Raw genomic sequence first — 24725 nt, forward strand, 5'->3', positions numbered from 1 at the left:
CCCCCCCCCCTCCCCTTCTCCTAAACGCAGTCGTATAGAGTTGACAGCTTTCGTATAGCAAAACGGAACAAGAAGCAAAGTATGACTGGTTACTAGGAGGGAGAGCAGGAACGTGAGCTGAGTGTTGTAGCCGGGAAGTGGCAATGCATAGCCTCCCTGTAGCGATAAGGAGCCTTGGAAGTGGCGATGCATAGCCTAGCTATAGTGATAGGAAAGCCTAGAAGTGGCGCTGTAGCCTAGAGGCTATAACGGCTACTTATAGCATGCTAAGGGCCTGGAAGCCCTCTATATAGCGCACTTCCCACTGTAGAACAGCAGTCAATTCAAGATCCTTCCCCCGAAAAATAACAGTGAGAAACCTGACCTGAGCACAGGGTGAGGCGAGAATGAGTAGCGCCTAAGTATAGCGGCGACGCTGACTAACGGCGTTGGAAGCGAAGTCGAATCGGTTTCGGCGCAGATTACCCAAGAAATCCAGCCCCCCCACCTCCTTTCCGCTTGTTCACCTTCCTCACTTAGTATGTAAGTACTTGCTAAATTACCTTTACTGATGCAACTCAACTGTGTCGTTATTATTCATATGCCCGGAGTCGAAGCCGAGCGGCTCAATTATCAACTGGCTTCCAATTCGTGTGAAAGCGGCGAGAGCATCAAGTGGCTTTTGGCAGAGGTTAGAATTGTTGTGATATTTTACTCCTGCTCTGAATCCTACTACTGCCAGGCTGCTGACTTGGCACCATTTTGATATGTACATAGTTACAAAAATCTCTTACTCCTTGGTAGGTATAGTTATATCTTGCATCCCTATATCCTCTAGCTTCTCCTCATTATCCGGGTTCTGGGACTCAATCATAGCGACCGTCCGCTTATCTTGCATCCATACAATACCGATCCATAGAATCAGAAGAACGGCAATGCACACCATCGCAATGGTACCTCTGTGGAAACCCTGTTGAGAAGTTAGTATGTACGCTGCCATAAGCTAGAGCATGGTGCTTGCTTACTTTCTTAGCATCTGTAGCGGGGTAGAGAACAATTCCCCAGAATGAGAATAAGACAGAAGAGGCGCCTAAAACAACAAGCGTTAGTTGGGATACAATTTAAGAAATAGCAGAGTGGTGAGGAGTGGCATACCATTCATGGAGTATAAGATGACGGCACGCGAGGCGTCGTCGTTTTCACGCACGAGGATTTGAGTAGCCCAGGCAAAACACACTGGTTGGATTGCGTATGCCGTGGCAGCGAGATCTTGAACGTACACTACAGTCAGCTTTCAGGTCGTCCCTTGGCAGCAAGCATCAAGCATTGAGAAAGAGTGAGGGAGAGGGTGTCGGCGTGGCGACTTACAGTAAGCGCCCATTTTTGCTCCATTGCCAATGTGTTCCCAGCACAGCAGAATGATGCAAGCAACGATCTGAAGCACGCAGGTGATAATACCCCACGGTGCGTGCTTTCCGGTGGCATCAATCGCGATGGATGTGAGGAGTGTGAGCACAATTCCGATGGCGTAGAGGCCTAGAGGATAGTCGTTGTTCTGGGGAACTGTGAATTTTTTGGTTGATTTCATCCATAGTAGCATGCAGCTTTGGGTGTTGAACGCCTCAAGAGCGCCGCCAATAACCCAGAATAAGGTAAATATCCAACTTTAGAAAGTTAGACTGAGTTTGTATTGGGGCTTGTATATAACGGTTACTCACAAATTCAGGTTCAATAGAACTCTCTTGATGATTGAGAATCCAATCTTGTGACCTTCAGGGTTCTTGGGCGGTAGCCTGCTAAGTGCAAGAGCTTTCTCCTCTACTGAAAAGTATGGTGCCTTTGTAGTCTCGGGAAGATCAGGGAAAGAAAAAAATCCAAAGATTGCAATTGGCAGCGTGATGATACCGTCAATGATGAAAACCTTCACACTGGTTAGCAATTCTAAACCCACACTTTAGGAGTAAATTTCACTCACCCACTTCCACCCTGGTAAGCCTGCATGGCCATTCATGGTCTTGTAGATGGCAGTCATCATCAGGCCAGCAAACATAGTCCCAGCCATACCAGAAGCAGCGAAAAGACCAATACGCTTGCCGACCTCTTGCGGTTTGTACCACGATCCGATTATGTATTGTGTGCCGCTGTATGTCGAGGCTTCGATCATGCCTTGGAAGAATCGTAGTGCCGCTAGTTGCGTAAAGTTATGCGTGGCAGCAGTACACATTGTGAGACCGGCCCATATTAGCGTCATGAGGGGAAACCAGATGCGCGGTGCAACTACTTGGATGGCTAAAGCGTGAGGAACCTGTCCAATGATATCTGGAAGAAGGCATATGGGTCAGTGTTATGGTAGGGTTGAAAGGGAATGATATTAATCTTACAGCCAACTGACAAGCAGGTAACAAGATCATTATACTGATTCCCTACGAGTCCCACATCCTCTTTGAGACCAGACACATATGCATTCGCTAGTGCTGCACGGTCTGTCGGTCTTGACTTAGCAATATGTTTACCTCAGAAAAAGGCATATTTGACTACTGACCTAGGTAGTTGAAAAAGAATGAAAGACAGCAGTATGTCTGTTATTTACTTTAGTACGCATGGTCTAGAGCTCTTTGTCCAGGAGTCTATCTTTGCTCACCAGAATGAAAAAGTCGATTTTTCGCACAAGCTAAGTTTAGAAGTAAGTCGTAAGCTTATTGTTTATGGGAAGCTCTGCTTACCTTTCGTTCTGCGGCAGTTTCTGCAGGCTCACCCCACACCAAAACTCGCAAATCATAGAGTTTACCCATATTTGATGGCTACAGATATGATCTAGGGGAGTTGATGGAGAATTGATAGCGGTCGTGAAGTATTTGCAGAGGTAGGTTGAAAGCAGAACGTTTCAGAGGTCATCGTTTACATGAAGTACTTTTTCTGCTTTGATACAGACATCTATCTAAAATGGAGTATGGAGATAGATTAAAGTTCTAGAATGCGTAAAATGGGGTCCCAAGATAAGGAAATGATCAAGCGGCTGAAAGTATCATACCATATCATACGTTTCTAGCGCTGACTTCCATCCTTGCTAGTGCGTCTCCCACTATTAACAGATTTTAGCCTTACCCATGCCACGGGAACGTTGGACTAGGGTGGGTAACAATCCCATGTATCAAAAATTCAAGCATTGGCAGAACTAGTAACAAGTCCATGAGGATGCGAACGTTCTGTTCTCCTCCGAGGAAAGGTGGTTCCTTCTGTATTTTTTAGTCTCGTGATGAATAACATACATTGACAAAGCTTACCAGGGATCAGCCTTCCAATCCTATTTATTTTCTAGTCTTTGCTTTGAGTTCAATACCCTTCAAGTATTTGTCTTCTGTATGTGTATTGTGGTTCAAAATGGCTTTCACTCCACCATCATCCCCGCCATCGCCGCTCGACCTTGGTTGCCTCCAAACCGAGCTTCAAAATGCCAACACTTCAGATATTGATAGGGTATCCACGCTGGAAATGTGTGGTATATTGTTTTTCCACTTCCAAGCACCTAGCCGGAGCTAATTCTTCTGAAGAGATAATCAACAGAGAAGATGCCAAAATTGCCAGCGCTGTACAAAGGTGCCTCCCTGAAGTTGCGATGATAATCGATTTGATGGCTCCCAAAGTTCTGGAAGGAGGGAGAGTTATCTACATAGGGGCCGGGACAAGCGGCAGGTGAGACCTCCAAGTTCTGTATACTGAATTCGTACTGATTCTCCACAGGTTGGGTGTTTTAGATGCTTCGGAAATGTATGTTTCCAATGACTTTCCATTCGTTCCTGCTGTAACTCAATATTTAGTCCTCCGACCTTCTCCGCACCTTATTCGCAATTTATAGGCCTGATGGCAGGAGGCGATGTAGCTATTAGGAAAGCTGTGGAAGGAGCTGAAGACTCGGAAACCTTACCCGTCGAAGATCTCTCCTCGATAACGCCGCCTCTGGACCCTCGCCTTGATACCGTGATCGGGATTGCATCTTCGGGGAGGACTCCATACGTGCTCGCAGGGCTGAAGTATGCCAAAAACCTTGGGTGTCTATCAGTAGGTATCGCATGTGTTAGTCCCAGCGCCATGCGAGGCTGCTGCGAATCTTTGATTGAATGTGTCACGGGGAGCGAAGTTGTGACTGGGAGCACACGATTAAAGGCAGGCACTGCGACAAAAATGGTGCGTAGTTTTCACATCTTCATATTCGTCAAACGCATGCTGATATGTATTTTTGTAGCTTCTGAACATGATATCCACTGGTGTGCAGATCAGAAATGGCAAGACTTATGGCAATCTGGTATGTTATATTCATTTTGCGGGTTGTGCATAGAATTAACTAATTCATCCGCTAGATGATTGATGTGAAGGCTTCAAACGAGAAATTAATCGACCGATCCCGACGGATCTTTCGCACTGCTCTACCCAAATCTCCATTCTATGATGTGTCTCGGGATGGAGTTGTTGATACCCTCATGGCTGCATGTGACGGTAGCCTCAAACTTGCTCTTGTCGTTGCCAAGCTAGGATGTACTCCAACTGAAGGGAAACATAGACTTGAAGCTGCAGGAGGGGCACTGAGAGAAGCTTGGGAACGAGGAGGATATTCAGCGCAAGCGTAACAATATGGATATCGCGCATGTGTTAACAAATCAGGGCCTCATGAATCAAGCCACGATCCCAAGATCGCGTTTCACTGTTGTGTAAGGAAACGTTCCAGTCCCAGGGTTGTCAAAGACAGCATTTGGGTCACTTCATTGCCATTGACATCAAGGTTGTGCCAGAAATCCGGGATATTCTTTCTCGGCCATCCCCAATTCATCTCACGTTGCTAGCGCACCCCATTAAGCAGACGTTGCTAGCGCCACTCGGCACCCCCACTGTGGCAATGTACCTCGTAATATCGCAGTAGGATCAACCATGGGTCGTATCTTTGCTTTCTGTCCACTTATGATATGTTGTTAGCATCTGCATCTAGGTGCATTTAATGATATGACACCTAAATATGATACTTAGATCTCAAGAGTGAAGCTTGCACTGGTTTCAAGGTGGGGATCTTAGATTTGTGCCTATTTAGGCTTAAGGCGTCGCATTGGCTGTCCACTACTTTCTACCTAGGAAGGCTGAGTTTACGACCCAGTAGCTTCATAACTTTTCACCTCTGATTATTAGATTCATGCACTGAGTCTTTTCACACGTGGCATTCTGAAACTTTAAAAAGCTTGAGTTTTTTAGGTTTCGTTGTATTCTGTTCTATGTTGCGTTCGAACCTTACATTGCCTATTCCTTTTCAAGCGAGTCAGTTCTAATCTAAAAGCCCCACCTGGATATCAGCTGGAAGTTATTACTGGAGTGCTTTGTTGGTTTCTTTCTTCACAGAGTCTTCATATAGAACAACACTTGCACACTGAAAATGGTGTCTTTGACGGTAGTAGGCCTGAATTCGGGCACAAGTATTGATGGTAAGTCTTTGCCTTTCTTTAGATGCCCCTCAACACATGCCTCGTCTTGGGATTTTCAGCTGATATTGAACCAGGCATTGATATTGCCTTGTGTCGCATAACTTCTATTCCCCACTCGTGCGATTTGGAGGTAGAACTTCTCAATTACACAGAAATTCCAGCAACAGCCTCTCTACGCTCCCGTATACTAGGTGTCGTCCGCCCTGGTGCAGCTACAACTCTGGAAGATGTATGCGATCTCAATTTTGCTCTTGGGGAAGAATTTGCATCAGCAGTGAATAAGTCAGGCATTGACCTAAGCAAAGTTGATCTCATTGCGAGCCATGGCCAGACCTTATGGCACATCCCATTTGGAGAGCGGCTTTCCACCCTGCAGATGGGCGAGCCTGCCGTGATATCAAAGAGCACAAATAAGTATGACTACCTCTGATGAACAATGAATGAGAAGCAACGAAAGAATGGCACTGATCGTTGGTGCTAGAACGGTCATATCTAGCTTTCGGACGGCAGAACTTGCTGTGGGGAGGCAGGGTGCACCTCTCTCGGGGTTCTTTGAAGCTGCGATCCTCGCGCACCCCTCTCAAACCCGAATCAGCCAGAATATTGGTGGAATTGGAAATGCAACTGTTGTCCCGTCTAGTAGAGTACCGGAATCCGGTTACTTTGCCTTTGATACTGGACCAGGAAATGTACTAATAGATGCCACCGTGCGTTACATATCTAAAGGAGAGGCGCACTATGACAAAGATGGGGAGATGGGGGCTAGAGGGGAAAGCGAAATAGACAAGGAAGCTGTAGAGGATTTCTTGAAACGAGACTACTTTGAGAGGAAGCCACCCAAGACAACGGGACGGGAGATGTTCAGTGATACCTTGGCTAAGGAGATCATAGACGAGATGCGAGGTAAAGGGATCAGCGACGATGGGATCGTCGCGGCCATTACCCGTATGACTGCAGAGTCCATCGTGCGCGCCTACGAGAACTTTGTGATACCAGTTGTAGGGCACATTGATGAGGTGTATATTTGTGGCGGGGGAGCTTTCAATCCGAATATCATGCGCCACTTGTCTGCGCGACTCCCAGGGACCAAAGTTGGAATTCTGGATAGCACAACTATTGGCATAAGTGCCGCAGCTAAGGAGGCTGTTTTATTTGCGGTGCTGGGATTTCTGGGCATGTGTGGGCGCAAGGTGGCTGTTGCTGATATGAGCGAGACCAGGCGGGAAGTCGTTCTGGGTTGTGTAACCCCGGGAGATAATTACAGGAGCTTGTTGCAGAAGGTAGCCCGTGATGAGGAATTTATGGGGGCGGGTACTCTGGGGAGAATCTTTATGAGATAATTCGATCAACCGCGCAACTGAAATGAAGTAATGAGTAACAGTGACTGGCGCCTTATATGCGGTATTTATATCTTTCATGTGACTTGGGAACCCCGTCTTTGAAAACTTGTACCGCATTGAAATCCAATCTAAGTCACGGGAAAAAGTGGGAAATTTATAGTCTCAAGATTCCACTTCTCTTGACGATAAGGACCTAAGGACCGACCTTTTCCACATCCATACAATTATATCCTGCGGTTGTCAAACCCTTACCAAACGTCCCCGTAATGGCTGCAGATACCTTAGACCCTGTCTGGAACGACATAGATCGGCAAGTTACAGCTATAAAAAGGTTTGTACGCTAAGTGCTACTCTAACATCTGCACAGGGTTGTGGGCCAGCAATTTATGCTTGGATGGGATGGTACACAAGTTACCCCCTCAATTCGCAAATTGATCGAAGAGCAACATATTGGATCAATCCTACTTACTGCAAAAAATCTCATTTGTGAATACACACCTAAAAGTCAGCGAACTAATATATGCTAACTCGCTTTAGCGGCTGAACAAACAATACGGCTTGTCCACGAACTGCAAACAATCGCATACGAGGCTGGCCATCCTGTACCTCTCTCCATCGCCCTAGACCAGGAGAATGGAGGAGTCAACAGCTTATGCGATGCGGACTCTATTACCCAGTTTCCGAGCGCCATGGGAGTTGCTGCTACTGGGTCGCCGGAGGTAGCGTTCCAGGTGGCGAAAGCTACAGCACTTGAGATTTCAGCAGCTGGAATAAATCTCATATTGGGGCCGGTCCTTGACGTGCTCACAAACGCACGCAGTCAACCACTTGGGGTTCGATCCACTGGCGACGACCCCAAAGTTGTCTCTCAATTTGGGGTATCGTATGTGAAGGGTTATAAAGAGGCTGGCATCGCTACATGTGGGAAACATTTCCCCTCCTATGGAAACTTGGAATTCATGGGTGCTGGAATAGGCTCCGGTACCCCAGTCATTACCGAAACACTGGAGCAATTGAGCATTAGTGCATTAATTCCATTCCGCAGCGCTATTGCTTCTGGATTAGATGCCATGATGGTTGGTGGATGTGCTTTAGTTGGCTCTGGAACAAATGTGATGCATGCTTGCCTTTCAGGGCAGGTCGTTGATGAGCTACTAAGAAAAGATCTCAACTTTCAGGGGGTTGTCATATCAGCCTGCCTAAGAATGGAAGCCCTTATTCAGAATATAGGGGTTGGTGGTGGGACTGTAATGGCTATCAGGGCAGGTTGTGACATCGTTGTCCTTTGCCGAACGTCTGCTGTACAACACGAAGCTATCGCAGGACTAAAGCTTGCTATCAAGGAAGGAATCATCCCCAAAGACAGGATTCGAACGTCTTTGAAAAGAATCCTCAAAATGAAATCAAAATGTACTTCATGGGAGCAAGCTCTGAATCCACTAGGTCTGGAATACCTCGCAGAGGTTAAACGTTCACATACCGAACTTGCCAGGGCGACTTATCAAAACTCTATTAGTCTACTCCGAGACGAAAAGCACTTTCTTCCCTTGTCCAATATCATCCAGGATTCGGAATCGCTTCTTCTTCTGACGCCTCTTCTCACCACCTCAGCTCCAAAGGGAAATACACCAGGAAGTTCAGCAGTTTGCTCCCCCACTCAAGATGCTCCACACCATCACCCGTCACTTATAAGTGGGGAAGAATTATTCAGTACACTAGGGACTACTCTAGCACAACGTCGAAATGGGAAAGTACTCCATACATCTTATACCGCAAATGGAGTCGAGCTACTACACGAAAATCTCCTCAACAGGGCTAGCGCGGTCATAGTTATCACAGCTGATGCCAACCGCAACCACTACCAAATCGAGTTCACCAGACAAATTGCCATGGTTTGTAATTCTCGACCCATATCGAATTTGAAAAGAAAGACACCACTCATTGTTGTATCCGTCAGCTCCCCATATGACTTTGCCATTGATCAATCCGTAGGCACGTACATCTGCACATACGACTTTACCGACATTGCAATGAATGCATTGGTGTCTGTTCTTTGCGGCGACGAAATTCCTCGGGGGGTTCTTCCCGGGGCACCGAACAAACTTCAAAAGGCTGCGAAAGTACGCCAGTATTGGACAGTTGAGGATTTTGACCGAACGAGAGATGAATTTGCGTTAGGCCTGTTGATTAAAGCCATTGTAGAAGGAATGCCACATCATCGACGCTCTCAACTTCAAGAAACCACCCCGGCTTCTTTTTTGCTACAAAACTCTAGAATCGAAGAATCTCATTTTGTTGTGCGCAATAGTACTACCCAAGAGATTTATGGATTTTGTTCAACCTACTTCTATAAGGAATCGGCCACCGCAGTAATCGGCTCACTATTTGTCCACGGCATGAGGCGGAACCTCTCCATTGGACATAGTTTGCACGAACGTGCCAAACGGGTTTTGCTGGAAAAGCCCGGTGTTAAAAGTGTTCAAATTGACTCGGTATTACCAAGCATGTTTATGGGAATTCCAGCAGATGATGCTGGTAAACATAGACGTTTGAGCCGATGGTTTCTCGATAGGGGCTGGAAAAGATCTTCGGCAGGTCTCGCACATAGCATGATCATTCGTGATCTTTCTAGATGGACCCTTTCTGCTAGATTGACAAGCAACACCCAGACCTCCTCCGTGGTTTATGACGCTGTCTCTCCTACTTCCTACTCAGACCTGATTCTAGAGCACGTGAGGGCCAACTCGAATCAAAACGAGATCGAGCTCTACAAGCTTGCTTTGGCAGACGCCAGGGCCTACCAAGTCGTACTTGCTAGAAGTTTCCCTAGTAATAAAATCTTAGGTTCTGAGATCCTATGTTATGGAAGGTCCTCTTTAGCAGAATTTTTGCCTGTATTAAGGACCACAACAGATGGCGGAGGCATTTTGGCACCTGTCGTCTCATTATCGAATGACAACTATGTGTCGATTTTGCAAGGGCTTTTGATATGCGGAATTCGACGCATCAAAGCGCAAGGACTCAACTCTTGCGTTCTAAATAAGGCAAGCTGGAAATTCCTATAACTTCTTCCTAGTCCGAGACTAATTGGTGACTCGCAGATTGAAGGGGACGTTGACTTTAATGCAGTATCTACGCTGGGATTCTCTACTATTCACAGCTTTGAGCGCTGGATATGGCCGGTCGCCTCGATACCATAACGTGTAGGACATTTAAAGGTGAAATACTTGACATTACGTGATATGGCGTTTGAGGGAGTAGGAGTATAGGTGCAAGTCTAGTGCCATGTGGACTGGTCAAGGGCGTGCGGCATATATCCTGTAATGATTCAAGGCGCCATTAACTCTATTATAATTTAGAATGTTAATTAGTTCTTACGCTAGTGCTTACCTCTATATGTTTATATTTCAATAAGTGATTACTTTTCTTTAGGAATATAAGTCACGAGTGCCATCACGTGATATGTTTAAAAAATACATTAACATCAAAAAGATGAACATATTGATTAATATTACTAATATCAGTCGTCCTTATATCAGCCATCATTATATATCTATTAAAAATGAAATATTTATAATTAAGCTTTTAAATAGCTTTAGTTATGCGGCTAATAGTGCACTGTGCCCCACCACCCCACTCTCTGGGCTTTAGGATAAGACATGCTTCTACCCAACACAACCGCGCAGACACTCGAATTAGATTCAACGAGCAGAATGGATGAAGCAGGAGAACATACGGTAGGCTCGGAGACCTACATACCAGTGTAATTATGATCAATCTGCTTCGTCAACAGGGACACAGCACTGATTGTCTCAAACAGATCTACCACGGGCATGTCACCATCCTTCGAGCCATTTTCTTATGATTTTGATTCTTATGCCGACACACTTGGAGATCTCGGGCTCCCATATTCCTTTGATGAACCTAGTGAGAGATTGCCATTTCAGGAATCTGATAATCGTCCACCTGTTCAAGCCAATAAGAGTCAGGAGCCGCTCTGCCTCAATGCAACATCTTGTAGTCGCACTGTTCATGACAGTGAGGGGAGAGATATCCAGGTCTCGGCAAAGGCAAAATTGAACGGAAGCTTTTTCTTCGGGGACGTTGGAGATATGATAGGCCCCCCAGCTCAGTTGACTTGTTATCGGAGGAACTTCTTCGGCGTCTCGGGCTCCATAAACTTTCCTCGGGCTCCCAGGCAGGTTGTGAATGAGAATGGTGAGGAGACGGCTATTTCTGGGGCAGAGGTTCACGTGTCAGCCTTTGAGTCATCGAACAAAAGAGCCACAGAGCTTGTTCTCGTGCCATTCAGGGCAATCGGTTCCGATATCCAAGTTACCGAGGAAAGTCACCTTGATATACCTATCATCTCCGAGACATCCCCTGGGCAAGGCCAAATGCTAAGCACCACGTTTCCATTTGAATGGAAGAGGCTACAGTTTAGGAAAGCCACAGCAAATAGTAAGTGCCACCCTGATTACCCTCTCTGCTGCACATGTTGACGTGAGTCATCAACCCAGATGGTAGTCGGAGAGGAGTACAACAGTATTTCCACGTAAAAGTTAGTCTTGTAGTCACTCTTAAAACAGGTGTAACTACTACTGTCGCAGAAGTTGAATCTGGTCCGGTGGTCGTGAGGGGCCGTAATCCAGGAAACTTCATCCACGAACAAGCATCTGCATCAACTACCAGCCTCAGTTTGCAGCAAAATGATATATACCGTTCGAAAAATAGAAGCAACGATAGTTTACCGACTTCGGCCAGAAGGAACACCAACTTCAAGCAGGACGAACATGCAGGTTCAGAGCTAAATTCCATGAATTCGATAAGTTCAACGCATGAATTTTCCACCATCGAGTCAACAGCACTTGATATCGACGAAACACACAACTGGTTGGGCTTCGACCTGGAAAACCACAACCTTCAAAACCTTGGGATGAATGCACTTCCCAAAAGATCACCATCTACAACATTTCCACCCCTCCATTCCTACCCATCATCATACCCACCACCCTCTTTACGAATCCCTCACCAATCCGAAACAATGAGTGCCAATTATTTCCCTACACATGATACCAGGCATGATATCGATCGCCTCTCAACATCAGCGGGCATAACCACAACACCTCCCAAGCCGTATCGGGGTTCTTTACCCCAACCCATACCTCCTATAAGAGCAGAGGAGAGTAGCGACACTACCGAGAGCTTCGAACCTCTTTATGAGTACTTTCCCCTAGGTCTAGATGGATGGATGCAACCAGTGGACGCAGTCTATCGTCCTCATGTTGCACACAACACTGTGTTAGTTCCCGAGCTAAAAGGGCTTATGATCAAGTAGAAGCCGACACACTAGCTTCTTGCTATTGAAACCCTTAAACATTGGTGGTGACTCTTACTGGTCCCGGTCCGAACTGGCTCTTCGCTCTCGATATTAACACAAGGAACGAAATTCATCGTCTGGTGGAAATACACGGTAGAAACAGTAAGCACACCTGAAGCTGCGGCCTATGCCGCTTAGGGGTTGTTCGTGAGGGATGTGATGAAGGAGATAGACGAGTAGGTAGATGTGAAGCAGAAGGGTGAGATCTCGGACTCGGAAGAATTCGAAGCCTCGTCTCCAAAAGGAAGAGCTTCTTCCTGCTCAACCGTTATCCGGAGAACAAGGTCAAGAGCGTCCTTGTCAGTATCCTTGGGATGATCCTTGTTGTTGCTGTTCTTATTGTTCTCGCTCTCTTGTTGGATGTTCTCGTTGCCCAGGCCGGATCATCCAAAGTCGCTCTATAATCGGGAGGCCGATACAACTGGTGATTGTTTCTTTGCATTGCTTGCGGGGCTGTGGCTGAATCTTACACAAGGGATAGCTGTACGCATAGGGACTGGGGGAAAAGTTGAGAGTTTGGGGATGGGGTTAGGACTAGTAGTCTAAGGAAGGGAAACACTATGGGTAGTCATTCATTTATTGCTCCGGTGGGTAGGTATTTATCAACAAAATGGAGACAAACTTGGGATGCTATACAAATGACTTTATAATCAAAGCCGGTCAAGTATTTTGAATCTCGCTTAGGAAAGGGGTGATAGATTGGGAGGCATCGCTTATTCCAAACCCCGAGGTCTTTGCCTCGTGGGCTTGACTACTTGGTAGACAAGAAAGTTTATTTATTCCTCAGACCCCCTTCGCGTATAATTTACCTCCCGCAGCCACATCAAACGCAATAGCTTCATTCAATCCACAAACAGTAAATATATCCCTCGGCCTTTTCCCATCCAAGTCCGCAGCTTTAAGATCCCCAGTCTCTTTCAGCTCCTTCGCCGCCGCCGAAACAGCACCAAATACCGGCCCCAATGCAAACGCAGCATAAATAATAATCCTAAAGCCTGCCTCCTTTGCTTCCGCGACGGTGAAATTCGGAGTTACTCCTCCCGCCACCATATTCAGCAGGACGGGCGTAGGTGCCAACTCAGCACAAACTCGCCTGCCCTCTTCAACGGACGTGAAGCCCTCGAGAAAAGCAACATCGGCTCCAATGGCAATGGCTTTCTTCAAGCGGGATACTGCTGCTTCATAGCCGAGAGACTGCAAGGCGTCCGTCCGGGCTATGATCACTATATCGCCATGTGTCTGCGCTCGAGCGTTTACGGCGGCTCTGATCCGCGTGATATAGGTCTCCTCGTCCACAATCTCCTTATTGGAAAGGTGGCCGCATCTCTTGTTCACCACTTGGTCTTCGAGGTGGAGGGCTGCAACTCCCGCTTGCATGTATTGTTCGATCGTGCGGCCGACCATTAAAGGGCCTGCTCAAGTTGTCAGAGGGGGAAGTCACGGAGAGGATCCTGTATGTGGGGTTCTTACCGCCGAAGCCGGTATCCGCATCTGCAATAACGGGGATCCTTCTATCGAGGCTTGATATCATTCCAGCGTTTTCCCTCATGTCGTTCAAGGTAGCGATTCCCAAGTCTGCCATACCAAGTTTTGACATGGTCGTGCCAGCACCTGTCTTTCATCCAGATTAGTTTCTTGCTGTACAAAAATCATGTAGCTGACAATTAAGAAATATGTCCTTTCAAAAGAGGAACCATGTATAAACAATCAAATCCTGCACTTAAAGCAATTCTTGCCGTAAACCCATCGTACACGCCCGGACAGACGACTATTTTGTCTTCCTGGGCAAGGAGCTCCCGCAGTCTTGCAACGGCTGTCATATTGATATTATTGTTATCTATTTCTTCTCTCTTCTGAAACATAATAAAACAGCTACTCGTTCATGGCTCGAAGACACCGTATCATGCGCTGTAGCATTATACCTTTGTAATCGGAGCGCAGACGGCTAACAATCGAGGATTCGGACGCCGGGATCTTTCTCTTCTGGGCATGCGCTGCGATTCAACGGATTTAAGAAGGAGATATAAATTCCAGGAATAATATAAAGCGATACATGTCACAAAATGCGGGGTCGGCTCTGGTGGCTCGGTGCCCACGGGCCGAAAATGGGACTTGACATTATTCGGCCCAATCATTGCGAGGACATCGGTCCATTTTCGCCTAATCTTGCTATACAAATCTCCCCAGTATGTATTTGATAGTATGTTAGTTAAGCTAGAGTTGAATATAAAAGCATTGAAGATATCTTTCTCTTGTTATCATTAAACTTTTGGGTTGACTTCATTTTAACAACCAAGGCTTGAATTAAACGGGCCGTAAATTTAACTAAATACACGTAATGCAACTATGACAATGGCTGAAGCTATTGATCCTCAGCTAACTACGCAGAAAATCTTAGATATCCTTCTTCGTACTCGGAACATCAAGGTGGATACAAGCAAAGATTTTGATACAAAAAGTACTATTACAAATTCCCATCATTTCAGGCTAATCTAACACTTCAATTTACTTTCAGGTCTAACCCCACAATCATCTCTCCAACAACTTTCCCGTGTCTCCGAAATCCTTACATCAGCACACCATGCAAGGGAAGCCGAAACACTTGCAACAGTTCTCTCCCTCGCTACTCAACTCCCAGATTTCGGCGGCTTGGGGTTTAAAGAAGACCAAGAGCTGAATTCACAGCAAGAAGCGCAGGTGCTGTTCTTTGTTTCAGCATGGCTCGAATCTCTCAATTCAGAAGATCGTGCCAAGAACCAACCAAAGCTATTGACTTCGCGGCCAAAAGGGCGGAGAGGCATGACTTTGAGCGAAAAGATACTGTCGGCTCATGATATTGAGAGAAGAGGAGAGCTGAAGCCTGGAGACATGGTTAGAGTGGATGTAGATTGGATTATGGCGTCTGAGATATCTTGGGCTGTGAGTCTCAGATCTGAGGCTTGAAAAGAAAGAAGGAGAGATTTGCTTTACTGACTGGTTTTTGTTTCGTTTTAGGCGATGAAGAAACAATACGATGCTCTCGGCAAACCTGGAATCTTCCGGAACGATAGATTTTGGCTTGCTGGTGATCATGTTATTGATCCGCGGGTCAAGGATGTGCCACTCATAAAGCAACTCGTTGCTGATAGTGAGGCGGCAAAGACGGATTTCATGATGACGGAATACCAGGGCATGAATGTAAGTTCCTGCTAAGTGTTCTTTCTTTATCATCATGCAAACTCCAATTGACCTGTGGAAACAGTACACGATTATGCACACTGAATTCTTTCGGGAACGAGCCCAACCAGGAATGTTGGTCATTGGATCTGACTCGCACACCTGCTCATCAGGATCACTTGGATGCCTGGCAATCGGGTTAGGAGTTGCAGATGTGACCGTCCCCCTCATCACCGGCGAAACATGGTTTAAAGTCCCTGAGAGCGTTGCAATTCGACTCGTCGGCAAACCAAGTCCAGGAATAGGAGGCAAGGACACTATTCTGTATATCCTGAAAAAGTTGAAGAGGAACACAGTGGCTGCCGAGCGGATAGTTGAATTTATGGGTCCTGGACTCCAATATCTCTCATGTGATGCCCGGTTTGCCATTGCGAATATGACAACAGTGAGTACCCATACCACCAGTCCCCCCTTCCCTGAAGTCCAGAAGCCAAAACTAAGCACGAATCAGGAATTCGGAGGTATAACCGGCATCTTCACTCCCGACCAAACAACCCACGACTTTATAAGCCAACGCAAAAGCCCCCGTAACAAGAAAAACTCCAAATACTTCCGTCCAGACAAAGACGCCGTATACATAGAGACGCACACCATCGATCTCTCCCTAGTCCAGTCATTCGTCGCCCGCTACCCCTCACCCGACGACGTCGTGCCCATCAGCGAAGTGCAAGGAATGCATCTAGACGGCTGTTTCATCGGCGCCTGCACGACCGCCGAAGAAGACCTTATTCTCGCAGCCATGGTCCTCGACCTCGGTCTGAAGAAAGGCTACCGTCCCACCAGCGCCGGGAAACGCAAAGTTGTGCCCGGATCATTGCCGATCCTGCATCGCCTGCAGGAGCTCGGATTCGTGAAGGTCTATGAAGCGGCTGGCTTCGAGGTTGGTGTACCCGGATGTAGCTATTGCGTGGGCATGTCGGCAGATAAGGCTGCGAAGGGTGAAGTGTGGCTCTCGTCACAAAATAGGAATTTCGAGAATCGTATGGGGACTGGTGCGTACTTGCAGCTTCCACCGCTCCCTGGCATGACTTCAACCTCCGCCGTACTAAGTAAATCTAGGATCGATTGGAAATCTCGCCTCCGCTGTATCTGTGGCAGCATCCTCATTTGATATGAAAGTGACAGATCCTAGATCTCTGCTCGACGAGCTAGACTTGGATCACCTGGAATCCCTCCTCAGACCAGCATCTCTCTTGAAAAAGAACACCGTCAAGAAACATCCCATCTACGAGGAACCAAGCAGCTCCGACCTCTCTGCCAGTATCGAAACCACTCATAAACCAGATTCCAGACTCCCAGAAACTCCACCTTTAACCAACGCTGCTCCTACCACAACGCCACCAGAAGTCCCCTCACAGCCTAAAAAACTACCGGATATCATTCGCGGCAAAGTGCAAATACTAGGAGATTTCATAGACACCGACGCCGTAACCACCCTTCCCCTCCTAACACCCCCAGAACTAACCTCCCACGCAGCTCGCACCCTCATCCGCCCTCCTAACCTGCACCACGGACCTCGAATACGGTGCCTTCTGTCTAAAATACACACACCCCCACTTCCGCACCCTCGTATCCTCCGGACACACCATCATCGTAGCAGGGCAGGCCTTCGGGTGCGGCAGCTCGCGCGAAGTAGCCGTCAACGCATTGAAGGGTGCGGGTGTGAAATGCGTGATAGCGCGGTCGTTTGCGTTTATATATGCGCGGAACCAGCCGAATCTGGGATTGTTGGGGGTGGTGATAAGGGATGAGGGGTTTTATGAGGCGGCAAGGGATGGCGTGGTGGTTGAGGTTGATGTGGGGGGAAGGAAGGTTAGGGTTGGTGACGAGAGAAGAGAGTGGGGGTTCGAGTTGAGTCAGATGGAGAGGGAGCTTATTGCGGTGGGGGGCATGGATCGGGCGTTTGAGAAGTTTGGGAAGAAGCTTTTTGAGGTTATGTGTGCGCCTGTAAGTTTGACGCAGAAGGATGACGGGTGTGTTACTTCGACAGGACTTCAGTGGTAAGGAGATATTATCGGTTCTGCAATATGTATTGATTAATTTGCCTAAAGACTGAATGATTGACTGTGAACTTCTCTAAAATGACCGGTCCTCCCCTTGATCAACCCGTCCCCAATCTAACCGTTGGCAGAGTTATACATGCAGTAATCAATGTTCTTCCCATTAGCAACCCCGCCATTATTTCCTGCCCATGTCGGGAAGGCTTGAGATTTCCCGCTTCCTCCAAACACTGCGAAGCTCAAGATGAAAACCATCACTTGGGTTCCGCCATCGAGGGCCGCAGAGACGAGGTAGTTGTACTTGACGAACAAGCCTGGTTTGTACTTCCGCAAGTAAAATTGCGCAATAAATCCAATCACAAAATACGATCCAATACTCGCATTGACTCCGACGAACAGCCAGCCCATATACCACAGCACAATCGGAAGATTGATATATTCGAAGAAGCGAATCTTGGTGTACCTGTGCAATAGGTAAAAGGGAACTGGGACGATGAAACCGACAAGATAAGAGATAGTAACCCATTGGTAACGTGCTCCGACTGAGAATAGATCTCCTGCGATAGACCATGCGATTGCTAGGGTGTTGTACTGTTGAACATTCTGGCCGGACCAGACGTTTGAGCCTTCGACAGATTTGAGAATCTTAAATTGGTTGGTCACGATGCTCTTCATCATGATATAGTTGAAAACTGCACCAATGACGGCACCAAGCATTCTGCGGAAAGGGTTAGAACAAGTTTGAACATTTGGGAGAAGGTGAATTTACTGCGCTGTAAAGGTTGACTTGGGGGAGAGATGAACGAGCTGGGCGACCTTGAGATCTCTCAATAGCCATTGACCTTGCTGAATGCCGTTGAAGCCGAACACAGTAAAGTACATGTTTGCTGGAGAAAATTAGCTTTTGAAGTGTATTAGTTGGGAAAGAGGGAGTACCGAGTGGTTTTCCTGGATGCAGGTATCCAGCAATCATTTGGATGATCGGTTGCTGATTAAACTGAAAGCCGGTGAGACCCATTTGAGCCCCAAAGATCAAGATGAAGACCAGTGCGAAGATGTTCGAAACGATATAGCCCCACCATGGTAGCGATGACTTGACAGCATAAATCGTACCCATACCGACAGCAAAACTTAGTAGCAGCACGTTAGCGTACCACCAATTAGGCACTTCCTCGTAACCTGCCTGAACCATCATCTTATAATGAGGATCCATCTTGGGATTTTCCAGAACCTCGCGCTTATGTTCTTCCTTGGATTTACCGCCTTTCCAGAAAACCCAGAAGGAGAGCTGCAGGAGCTTCTTCAGGTTGCTTGGGGACAAGAAAAAGAATCCCTGTTTGATGTCATCCCAGTTCCAAAGAATCATGTGGACGAGCGTGGCAGTACATCCCATGTTGGTGGTAATGAGATAGGCAACATAGGTTCCAGTCAAGTAAGGGATTCCGTTGGCCTTCAAGCCAGCTTGGTCGATAAAGTTTTCTGGTGTAAGAATCGCGGTAAGGTTGTACTCGGCGAAAACGGTTGAGTTCGAGCTAGTATCATAGAGAAGCTGAGACATGAAGGGGAAATCCTGGGATCTCCATATGTTGCCGTAGTATATACCCATGAAGAGAACAATGCAGAGGATATATCCGATGAGGGTATTCGTGAGGGTGACAATCGGAAGCCACATAGGTGAGCCCAAACTAGCAATGTATTGCCAGTCGAAGCTAATGGACAAGAAGCCGAGACCCTCATTGCCTTGAGATCCACCAAAGAGGTTGGTGAACGTAAGACTGTGTTGCCTGGCGAGGCAGAAAATTGACAGTCCTTGAAGCAGAGGGAAAATCCACTCGGGGATGATTTCCCAGACGAATAAAACGCCAAAGACGATCCAGAAGACCTTTAGACGGAACCGGTTTTCTGTCTTGTCTCGATGAAGGGTTTCGATGAGTGAGACAACAGGGATATTTATGGGCCATAACATTCTGGAAGGGCGCAGGGTCAGTACAAAATTATGTCTCGTTGAGATTATAAAATATTCTCACCTAGTAGGTTGGACTAGGATAGACCTAAGTAGGCCGGCAATACCAAAGCCAAGAAGCTGCGAAGAGATGACGAGGAAGATTGAAGCTCCAGCGCTTGGATCCATATTATAGTAAAGTCTTTGAGCGGCAAGGATTTCCGTCGAGACGGCATTCGTTGCTGCTGCCGAGGCCATGATGAGAATGAAGGCATGCTCTTTGCTGTTGAATGGAAAGGGGTTGAAGAAGCGGAAAACAGCATTCGTTCGAGGGAGCAAGGCCATCAGCTCTCCAAGAGCATAGCCAATGACTGTAATAAAGACAAGGGAGACATAGATGGCTTGCGGCTTGAAGTAGTAGATTTCCTGGATGACGGATGCGAAGATTGCGAGGCCGATACCTGCAGCACGGAGTACATGTCAGTGAATGTCTGAAGGAGAGGGGTAAGAGAGAGAAGAGAGGGCAAGACAGAAGGAGAGGAGGTGAGAGGAGAGAGGTGAAAAGCAGTAGTAGATTACTAACCCAGGAACATGGCACGAAAGGTCCATGGACTGAGGGAAGGGTCATCGTCAACATGGATAACATGTGTAAGAACGCCCTTGGCATCCGAGATGACTTCTGCCTCTCCAAAATGGTCTTCCTTTGCTGCGTCGAAGACGTGGTGATCTGAGCTTATGGAGGCGATCTCGGGGCTCGCACCCTCCTTTTCGATGTCGTTCGAGGTGGCATGTCCAACATCACTCGAGGGGATGTCGGTGTCCGCTCGGGCGAAACCAGGTCTCTGTGTCGCCATGCTTGCTTGGCGTTGAAGAGACAAATGCCAGTGCAGGCAGCGAGTGCAACCGGCAGACGCAAACTATGTGCCCGATTACGAGAAGAAATTGACTCTATCGTTGTGGTCAAATTCACAACGAGAAGGGAGAAGAGAAGAAAAGGGAAGTCGCGCTGGAGCTACACCACGCTAGCCTCGACTTTTGGAAGGGCGCTCTTATGTCGCAATGGTGGAATTGGAACGTGAATGGAATCATTATTATATCAGGGTGAATACCATCCTATATACTCACTCCCCCTCCATCTGCTTCCCAATTTACCCGTGAGTAGGATGGAGCCACCCGCCCGGTATCCTTATCTTGAGCAATCTCTATGCAGAATGAGCGACACAGGCACCACTAATTATTGCATGCTGGGTTCTCGTAATCTTTCTGCAGAAACGGAACAAACCCAAACCAAAGCACGAATGAGGACCAAGAGAATAAATAGATACCCAAATACACACACCCATATCATGGAACCCCGCCCGCGGCGCCCGATTCCGACCACTTGGTCGTCGTCCTTGGCAGAACGACCTTCCAGAAGCATCATGGAGGCTGTATAGGAACCACATACATACAAGTGTTATCCCGTAGGGATTGTCCGAATCATGAATCTGATTGGAAGCCACAGTTGCTTTCTTTTGCCATCTGTATCCATACCGAACCAACACGACAGCGCGGAATCAAGTTGTCAGTCTGTTGAATATCCATCAGCTATCTTCGCTGCATCGCATCTTAGCATCCGTTGGCGAAGGTTGGGCGCGTATACTCGTATTGTTTCCTTGACCCAGGGCTGCAGGAGTTCACTTGCCAGAGAGAAGTTTGGTTTCTCTGATTAGTGGGTATACGATCGCACATACTCGTATGCTTCTTCTGAGCCCACGAAGATCCCTGCTGCGAACGGATTACCTGTTTGATGCAAGTGCCATCTGAGTGTACTCGTACATGTACCCCGGCCCGGGTGAAAGAAAGCTTATCTTCCTCGCTCAAAAGCTTGTGTACGGTACAGTAGAGCCCGCCATCACATCCACATTTCGTTGGATTACCGTCAAATAACACCGAGACCGTGCCTTCATCCGGAAAGAGGTAACATCGCGACTATCTCAGCCACCCCGCCATTGAAAAGATTGATTTTCGGGTTTTTCCTCCCTTGGTCAGTCCGCGTTGACCAACTTGACTGATGTTCAAACAAAACCCTTTGGACGGCTATTCTCGGCATGTATTTTCTGCCTTGACCGAACGTCACTCTGTGACATGGGCGCAGAGTTGGACCTTTGCATTTTGTGCCGCAGAGAGTCCTGCATCTCCCTAGCTTCAAACTCGAGGCACTCCTCACTCTCCTTCCCCATTCTCACTAGAGGTTCAAATCAATCCAGTGAGAGGCTATCACGTGACCAATCCATCAAACTCTTCAAGGTGAAGAGCCCCTAGGCAGAAACAGCGGGACCACGTGAGAAGTAGGTCTCCAGTATGTTGTAGGTTCGAGGGCAGGTCTCGGGGGGGCGTAACATTTGACCTCGAGTTCCGAAGACGTAGCGAGGCGAGTACAGTACGACGAAGGACGAGTCCTCGGCACCTGAGCTTGCGGGCCGTGAACCTTGAACTGCGGTTAACAAACTCATTAAATCAAAAACCAAATATCAAAACTTACAACTGTAGGAAAAGAAAAGGGGAGGAGGTCAGGTAGATGTATATACGGTACGGATAAGGAGTCAAAACTAGCCTGTGCGTTGCGTTCGGTGTGAGTCAAGGCCGATCGAAAGTACTCCGTAAGCACGGGGTAATCTGTAATCCTTCCTTGGCGTACCAACAGTTGGTACATTTCATTCCAACTCGACTTGAACTTATAATATTCCCCTAAACTAGAGGGAAAAACATAAAACATACTGAAGGTTTATTGATGCCTATCATAATAACTTGGCTTTTTATGGCTATATTAGATATTTATCTTGGTACTGTATGCTCCGAATTTCATATACCAATATCTAGCTTGCATCGGGCGGGATACACCAGGTAGTTGGAGTTACATTTGAGGAGTGGTAGTCTGAGTCTAATAGTAATGCGATTAACCGGGCAATTACTATGCACAATAGCATATACCAAGTTCTGTACTCGATGGTAGTCCTCTTAGGAATCCTCATAGCGTATGCTTTACCAGACTTCTGGCTTGAAAATTTCCACACCTACCTTGGCTCCGAACGCGATATCCAAAACCCTCAACAATTCGATTCGTGAGCTTGAAGCCCGAACATCTCACGATTCCAAACTATCCTATCTCAGGCGTCAAAACTATAACCCACCTATGCGCGAATACCGTACCAAAGTGCTCGATATCCTACCCTATGTCGAATGTAACATTTTATACTCCAACCAATCATCCACCCTAGGAAACGGCACCTTAGGAACCTCCTTCCCCAAAAACTCACACAACGGCGCCCATCCATCCCTCGGATCCCACTCCAAGAACCCCCCCTCTTGCTCAGAAGGGCCAGCACAGCTCCTCACAAGGGCATTATGCGCACGGAACTGCGCGCGGCCACGAGCAGGGAAATCTCCACCCCAAACCAGCGTCTGGTATTTGTCTGAGAGGGGACGCATGGGGCTCGGTGCTGGATCGGAAGCGCTTTTGCTGGTGCTCCATTTGTGCCAGAGGGTTGCGAGCATGGAGGCGTACCATTTATCTTCGTCGCGGGTGCTTAGGATTATTTTTGCGTTGGGGTATGCGGCTATGAGTTCGCAGGGGAAGATGGCCGCGGGGTAGTCGGCGACGCCCTGGTATGAGTCAACAAACATATCTTCAGCCTCTTAACATGCCATGCTATTCATATAAAGAGCAAAGGATGTGTATGTGGATGCTTGTAGAAGAACTTAACATACATACATTATACCCACTCAAAAAACTATCAAATTCCTCACGTCCGAACGGCTTGCCTTTCCCCTCGAATTTAGCTTCCAGTGCCTCGATCCACTTGGCCTGATGCTGGTTCTTGCCCACCTCACGCATATGGTAGATATTCGGGTAGCCTAATATATTCAAGGCGTCTGCAAGGGCTGTTTGAGAAATAGAAGGAGCTTGTTATCAATCAAGGACTCGAGCTTTTACAACTGACTGAAATTGTGACCTTATAGGACGTACATTGCGTGCCAGTGCGCGGAAGACCTAGGACTAGGATTTCCATTTGAATACTCTGTAATGCTGATGGACTAGGATGAGAACAAAAGTTGGAGAACAGGAGTTTCTGCAGCTATAGAAAGGTGGCTGATATGATATGTATTCTCGACTTCGAGTAATGTGTGATTGTAGTTGGGGTCAAGAAGAGGGAAGAAATATAGGGGGAGTGGAAGTATAGTGGGCGGGCATTACCGGCCCGCTAGTGCCCGTACCACCTAAATAAACCTGACATTTTATGTCATGTCACCAGAAGCTTGTTACATCCATCTAATTCCTCTCAGAACAAAAGGTACGCACCTTAGTATACCAATTCTCACAAAGACATTTCCGTCAACTCTCCATCGCTTCGCCATACCGACCTTCTAGTCAAATGCAAACGCGACGAAGCAGGGCAGGTTGGTTGGTGTAGAAGACAAGTCTGCACCAAATACATCATCCCAGGAGTCCACAACATGCCATGCCATGTCTCCCGCGCTCCTCCCGCTGCACAATACATATCGTTGGACCTAAGCCGTTACCGATTCGTCTCCCCCCCTCTTCTTCGTGCGATATACCGAGCGAACAAATCTCCCCACGCGACATCACAAATCCGATCCAAGGGAGGGGGGAAGGATTCTCGAGAGCTCGTTGCAGGGTGCCAAAATCTTGTAGTTATGCTATGCTAGACACAGTCTACGTCTGTGCTACACCCTGCTGTACCTCCCGGGATGATGAAAGCTTCCGGTAGATATATGATACCTAGGTTGCACAAGTTGACAAGTGGCATGGTGGGATCAAAGCCTCACGTTCTGTTCCTCCTTTCTGCGAGTTGCAATAAGCATTGGCTGAGGCTGTAGCAACATAGTATTGCTATTATACCCGTACTGGAAGTGGTTCTGTCAGTGCAGAATGAGCTTTTGTCATCTATTTCGAGATCTAGCTATCATCTAGGAAGATGATAACATATGGCCTCAAATCTTTCAAATGTCTGCCGACTAGCGTTCGGTCCGCATTTTGATTCCGCGCTTTCTGTCTACCATTTAGACAGAGGAGAAGTTCGCATGCTTAGTGTGTGTGTCTCACGTGTGTTGCTGTAAAGATTCTGTGATATTATGCTGTCTGAATTGCTGTGTTGGTCTTTCAAGTTTGGCATGATGGCATCCTTCCGTCTATGAAGTGGGTGAAATATCGATGTACGCTGACCAAATGTTGTAATTGCCTGCTAGCACGTTATTCTTGGTTTTCTTGTTTTGTGTAGATGTTGGATACTTTGCTACTCAGATGTTTCAGACTGAAACCTGTCCAATTCCTGTTCCTGATAAATCAATTCCGTTGGGAATAGCAACAGTTGGGGTATTCACACCATTGCCCCTGTCGAC

General features: G+C 47.2%; 7 protein-coding genes across 7 annotated transcripts; 3 read left to right on the forward strand and 4 right to left on the reverse strand.

The window, feature by feature from the left end:
• Nucleotides 1–769: 769 nt before the first annotated feature.
• Nucleotides 770–2771, reverse strand: liz1_2 (Pantothenate transporter; the record flags this gene model as incomplete). The annotated part of the gene is made up of 10 exons (XM_031150204.1): nt 770–949; nt 1005–1069; nt 1135–1260; nt 1348–1643; nt 1698–1900; nt 1955–2298; nt 2361–2462; nt 2522–2558; nt 2621–2650; nt 2703–2771. 10 exons carry the CDS (start codon nt 2769–2771, stop codon nt 770–772), a joined length of 1452 nt encoding a protein of 483 aa, XP_031005910.1.
• Nucleotides 2772–5395: 2624 nt separating this feature from the next.
• anmK_0 (Anhydro-N-acetylmuramic acid kinase) lies at nt 5396–6784 on the forward strand (the record flags this gene model as incomplete). Its single annotated transcript, XM_031150205.1, has 3 exons — nt 5396–5444; nt 5606–5858; nt 5893–6784. The coding sequence occupies 3 exons, from the start codon at nt 5396–5398 to the stop codon at nt 6782–6784; spliced, it is 1194 nt and encodes a 397-aa protein (XP_031005908.1).
• A 368-nt stretch (nt 6785–7152) lies between these two features.
• On the forward strand, nt 7153–9849 carry nagZ_1 (Beta-hexosaminidase; the record flags this gene model as incomplete). The annotated part of the gene is made up of 2 exons (XM_031150206.1): nt 7153–7270; nt 7322–9849. Coding segments are annotated over 2 exons (2646 nt in total), but the record flags the coding sequence as incomplete, so codon positions are not given.
• A 3098-nt stretch (nt 9850–12947) lies between these two features.
• On the reverse strand, nt 12948–14026 carry bcpA_1 (Carboxyvinyl-carboxyphosphonate phosphorylmutase; the record flags this gene model as incomplete). Its single annotated transcript, XM_031150207.1, has 3 exons — nt 12948–13576; nt 13635–13779; nt 13859–14026. The coding sequence occupies 3 exons, from the start codon at nt 14024–14026 to the stop codon at nt 12948–12950; spliced, it is 942 nt and encodes a 313-aa protein (XP_031005911.1).
• A 490-nt stretch (nt 14027–14516) lies between these two features.
• acoC_2 (putative aconitate hydratase) lies at nt 14517–17384 on the forward strand (the record flags this gene model as incomplete). Its single annotated transcript, XM_031150208.1, is given in 6 exon segments — nt 14517–14622; nt 14680–15083; nt 15159–15341; nt 15406–16429; nt 16440–16807; nt 16857–17384. The coding sequence occupies 6 exon segments, from the start codon at nt 14517–14519 to the stop codon at nt 17382–17384; spliced, it is 2613 nt and encodes an 870-aa protein (XP_031005912.1).
• A 113-nt stretch (nt 17385–17497) lies between these two features.
• On the reverse strand, nt 17498–20176 carry OPT5 (Oligopeptide transporter; the record flags this gene model as incomplete). Its single annotated transcript, XM_031150209.1, has 5 exons — nt 17498–18098; nt 18150–18267; nt 18317–19347; nt 19408–19783; nt 19906–20176. The coding sequence occupies 5 exons, from the start codon at nt 20174–20176 to the stop codon at nt 17498–17500; spliced, it is 2397 nt and encodes a 798-aa protein (XP_031005935.1).
• A 2359-nt stretch (nt 20177–22535) lies between these two features.
• LHYA1_G005261 (uncharacterized protein) lies at nt 22536–23374 on the reverse strand (the record flags this gene model as incomplete). Its single annotated transcript, XM_031150210.1, has 3 exons — nt 22536–22997; nt 23077–23246; nt 23332–23374. The coding sequence occupies 3 exons, from the start codon at nt 23372–23374 to the stop codon at nt 22536–22538; spliced, it is 675 nt and encodes a 224-aa protein (XP_031005934.1).
• Nucleotides 23375–24725: the final 1351 nt, after the last annotated feature.

Source organism: Lachnellula hyalina, assembly GCF_007821495.1.
Source record: "Lachnellula hyalina strain CBS 185.66 chromosome Unknown contig00054, whole genome shotgun sequence".
Classification (NCBI taxonomy): domain Eukaryota; kingdom Fungi; phylum Ascomycota; class Leotiomycetes; order Helotiales; family Lachnaceae; genus Lachnellula; species Lachnellula hyalina.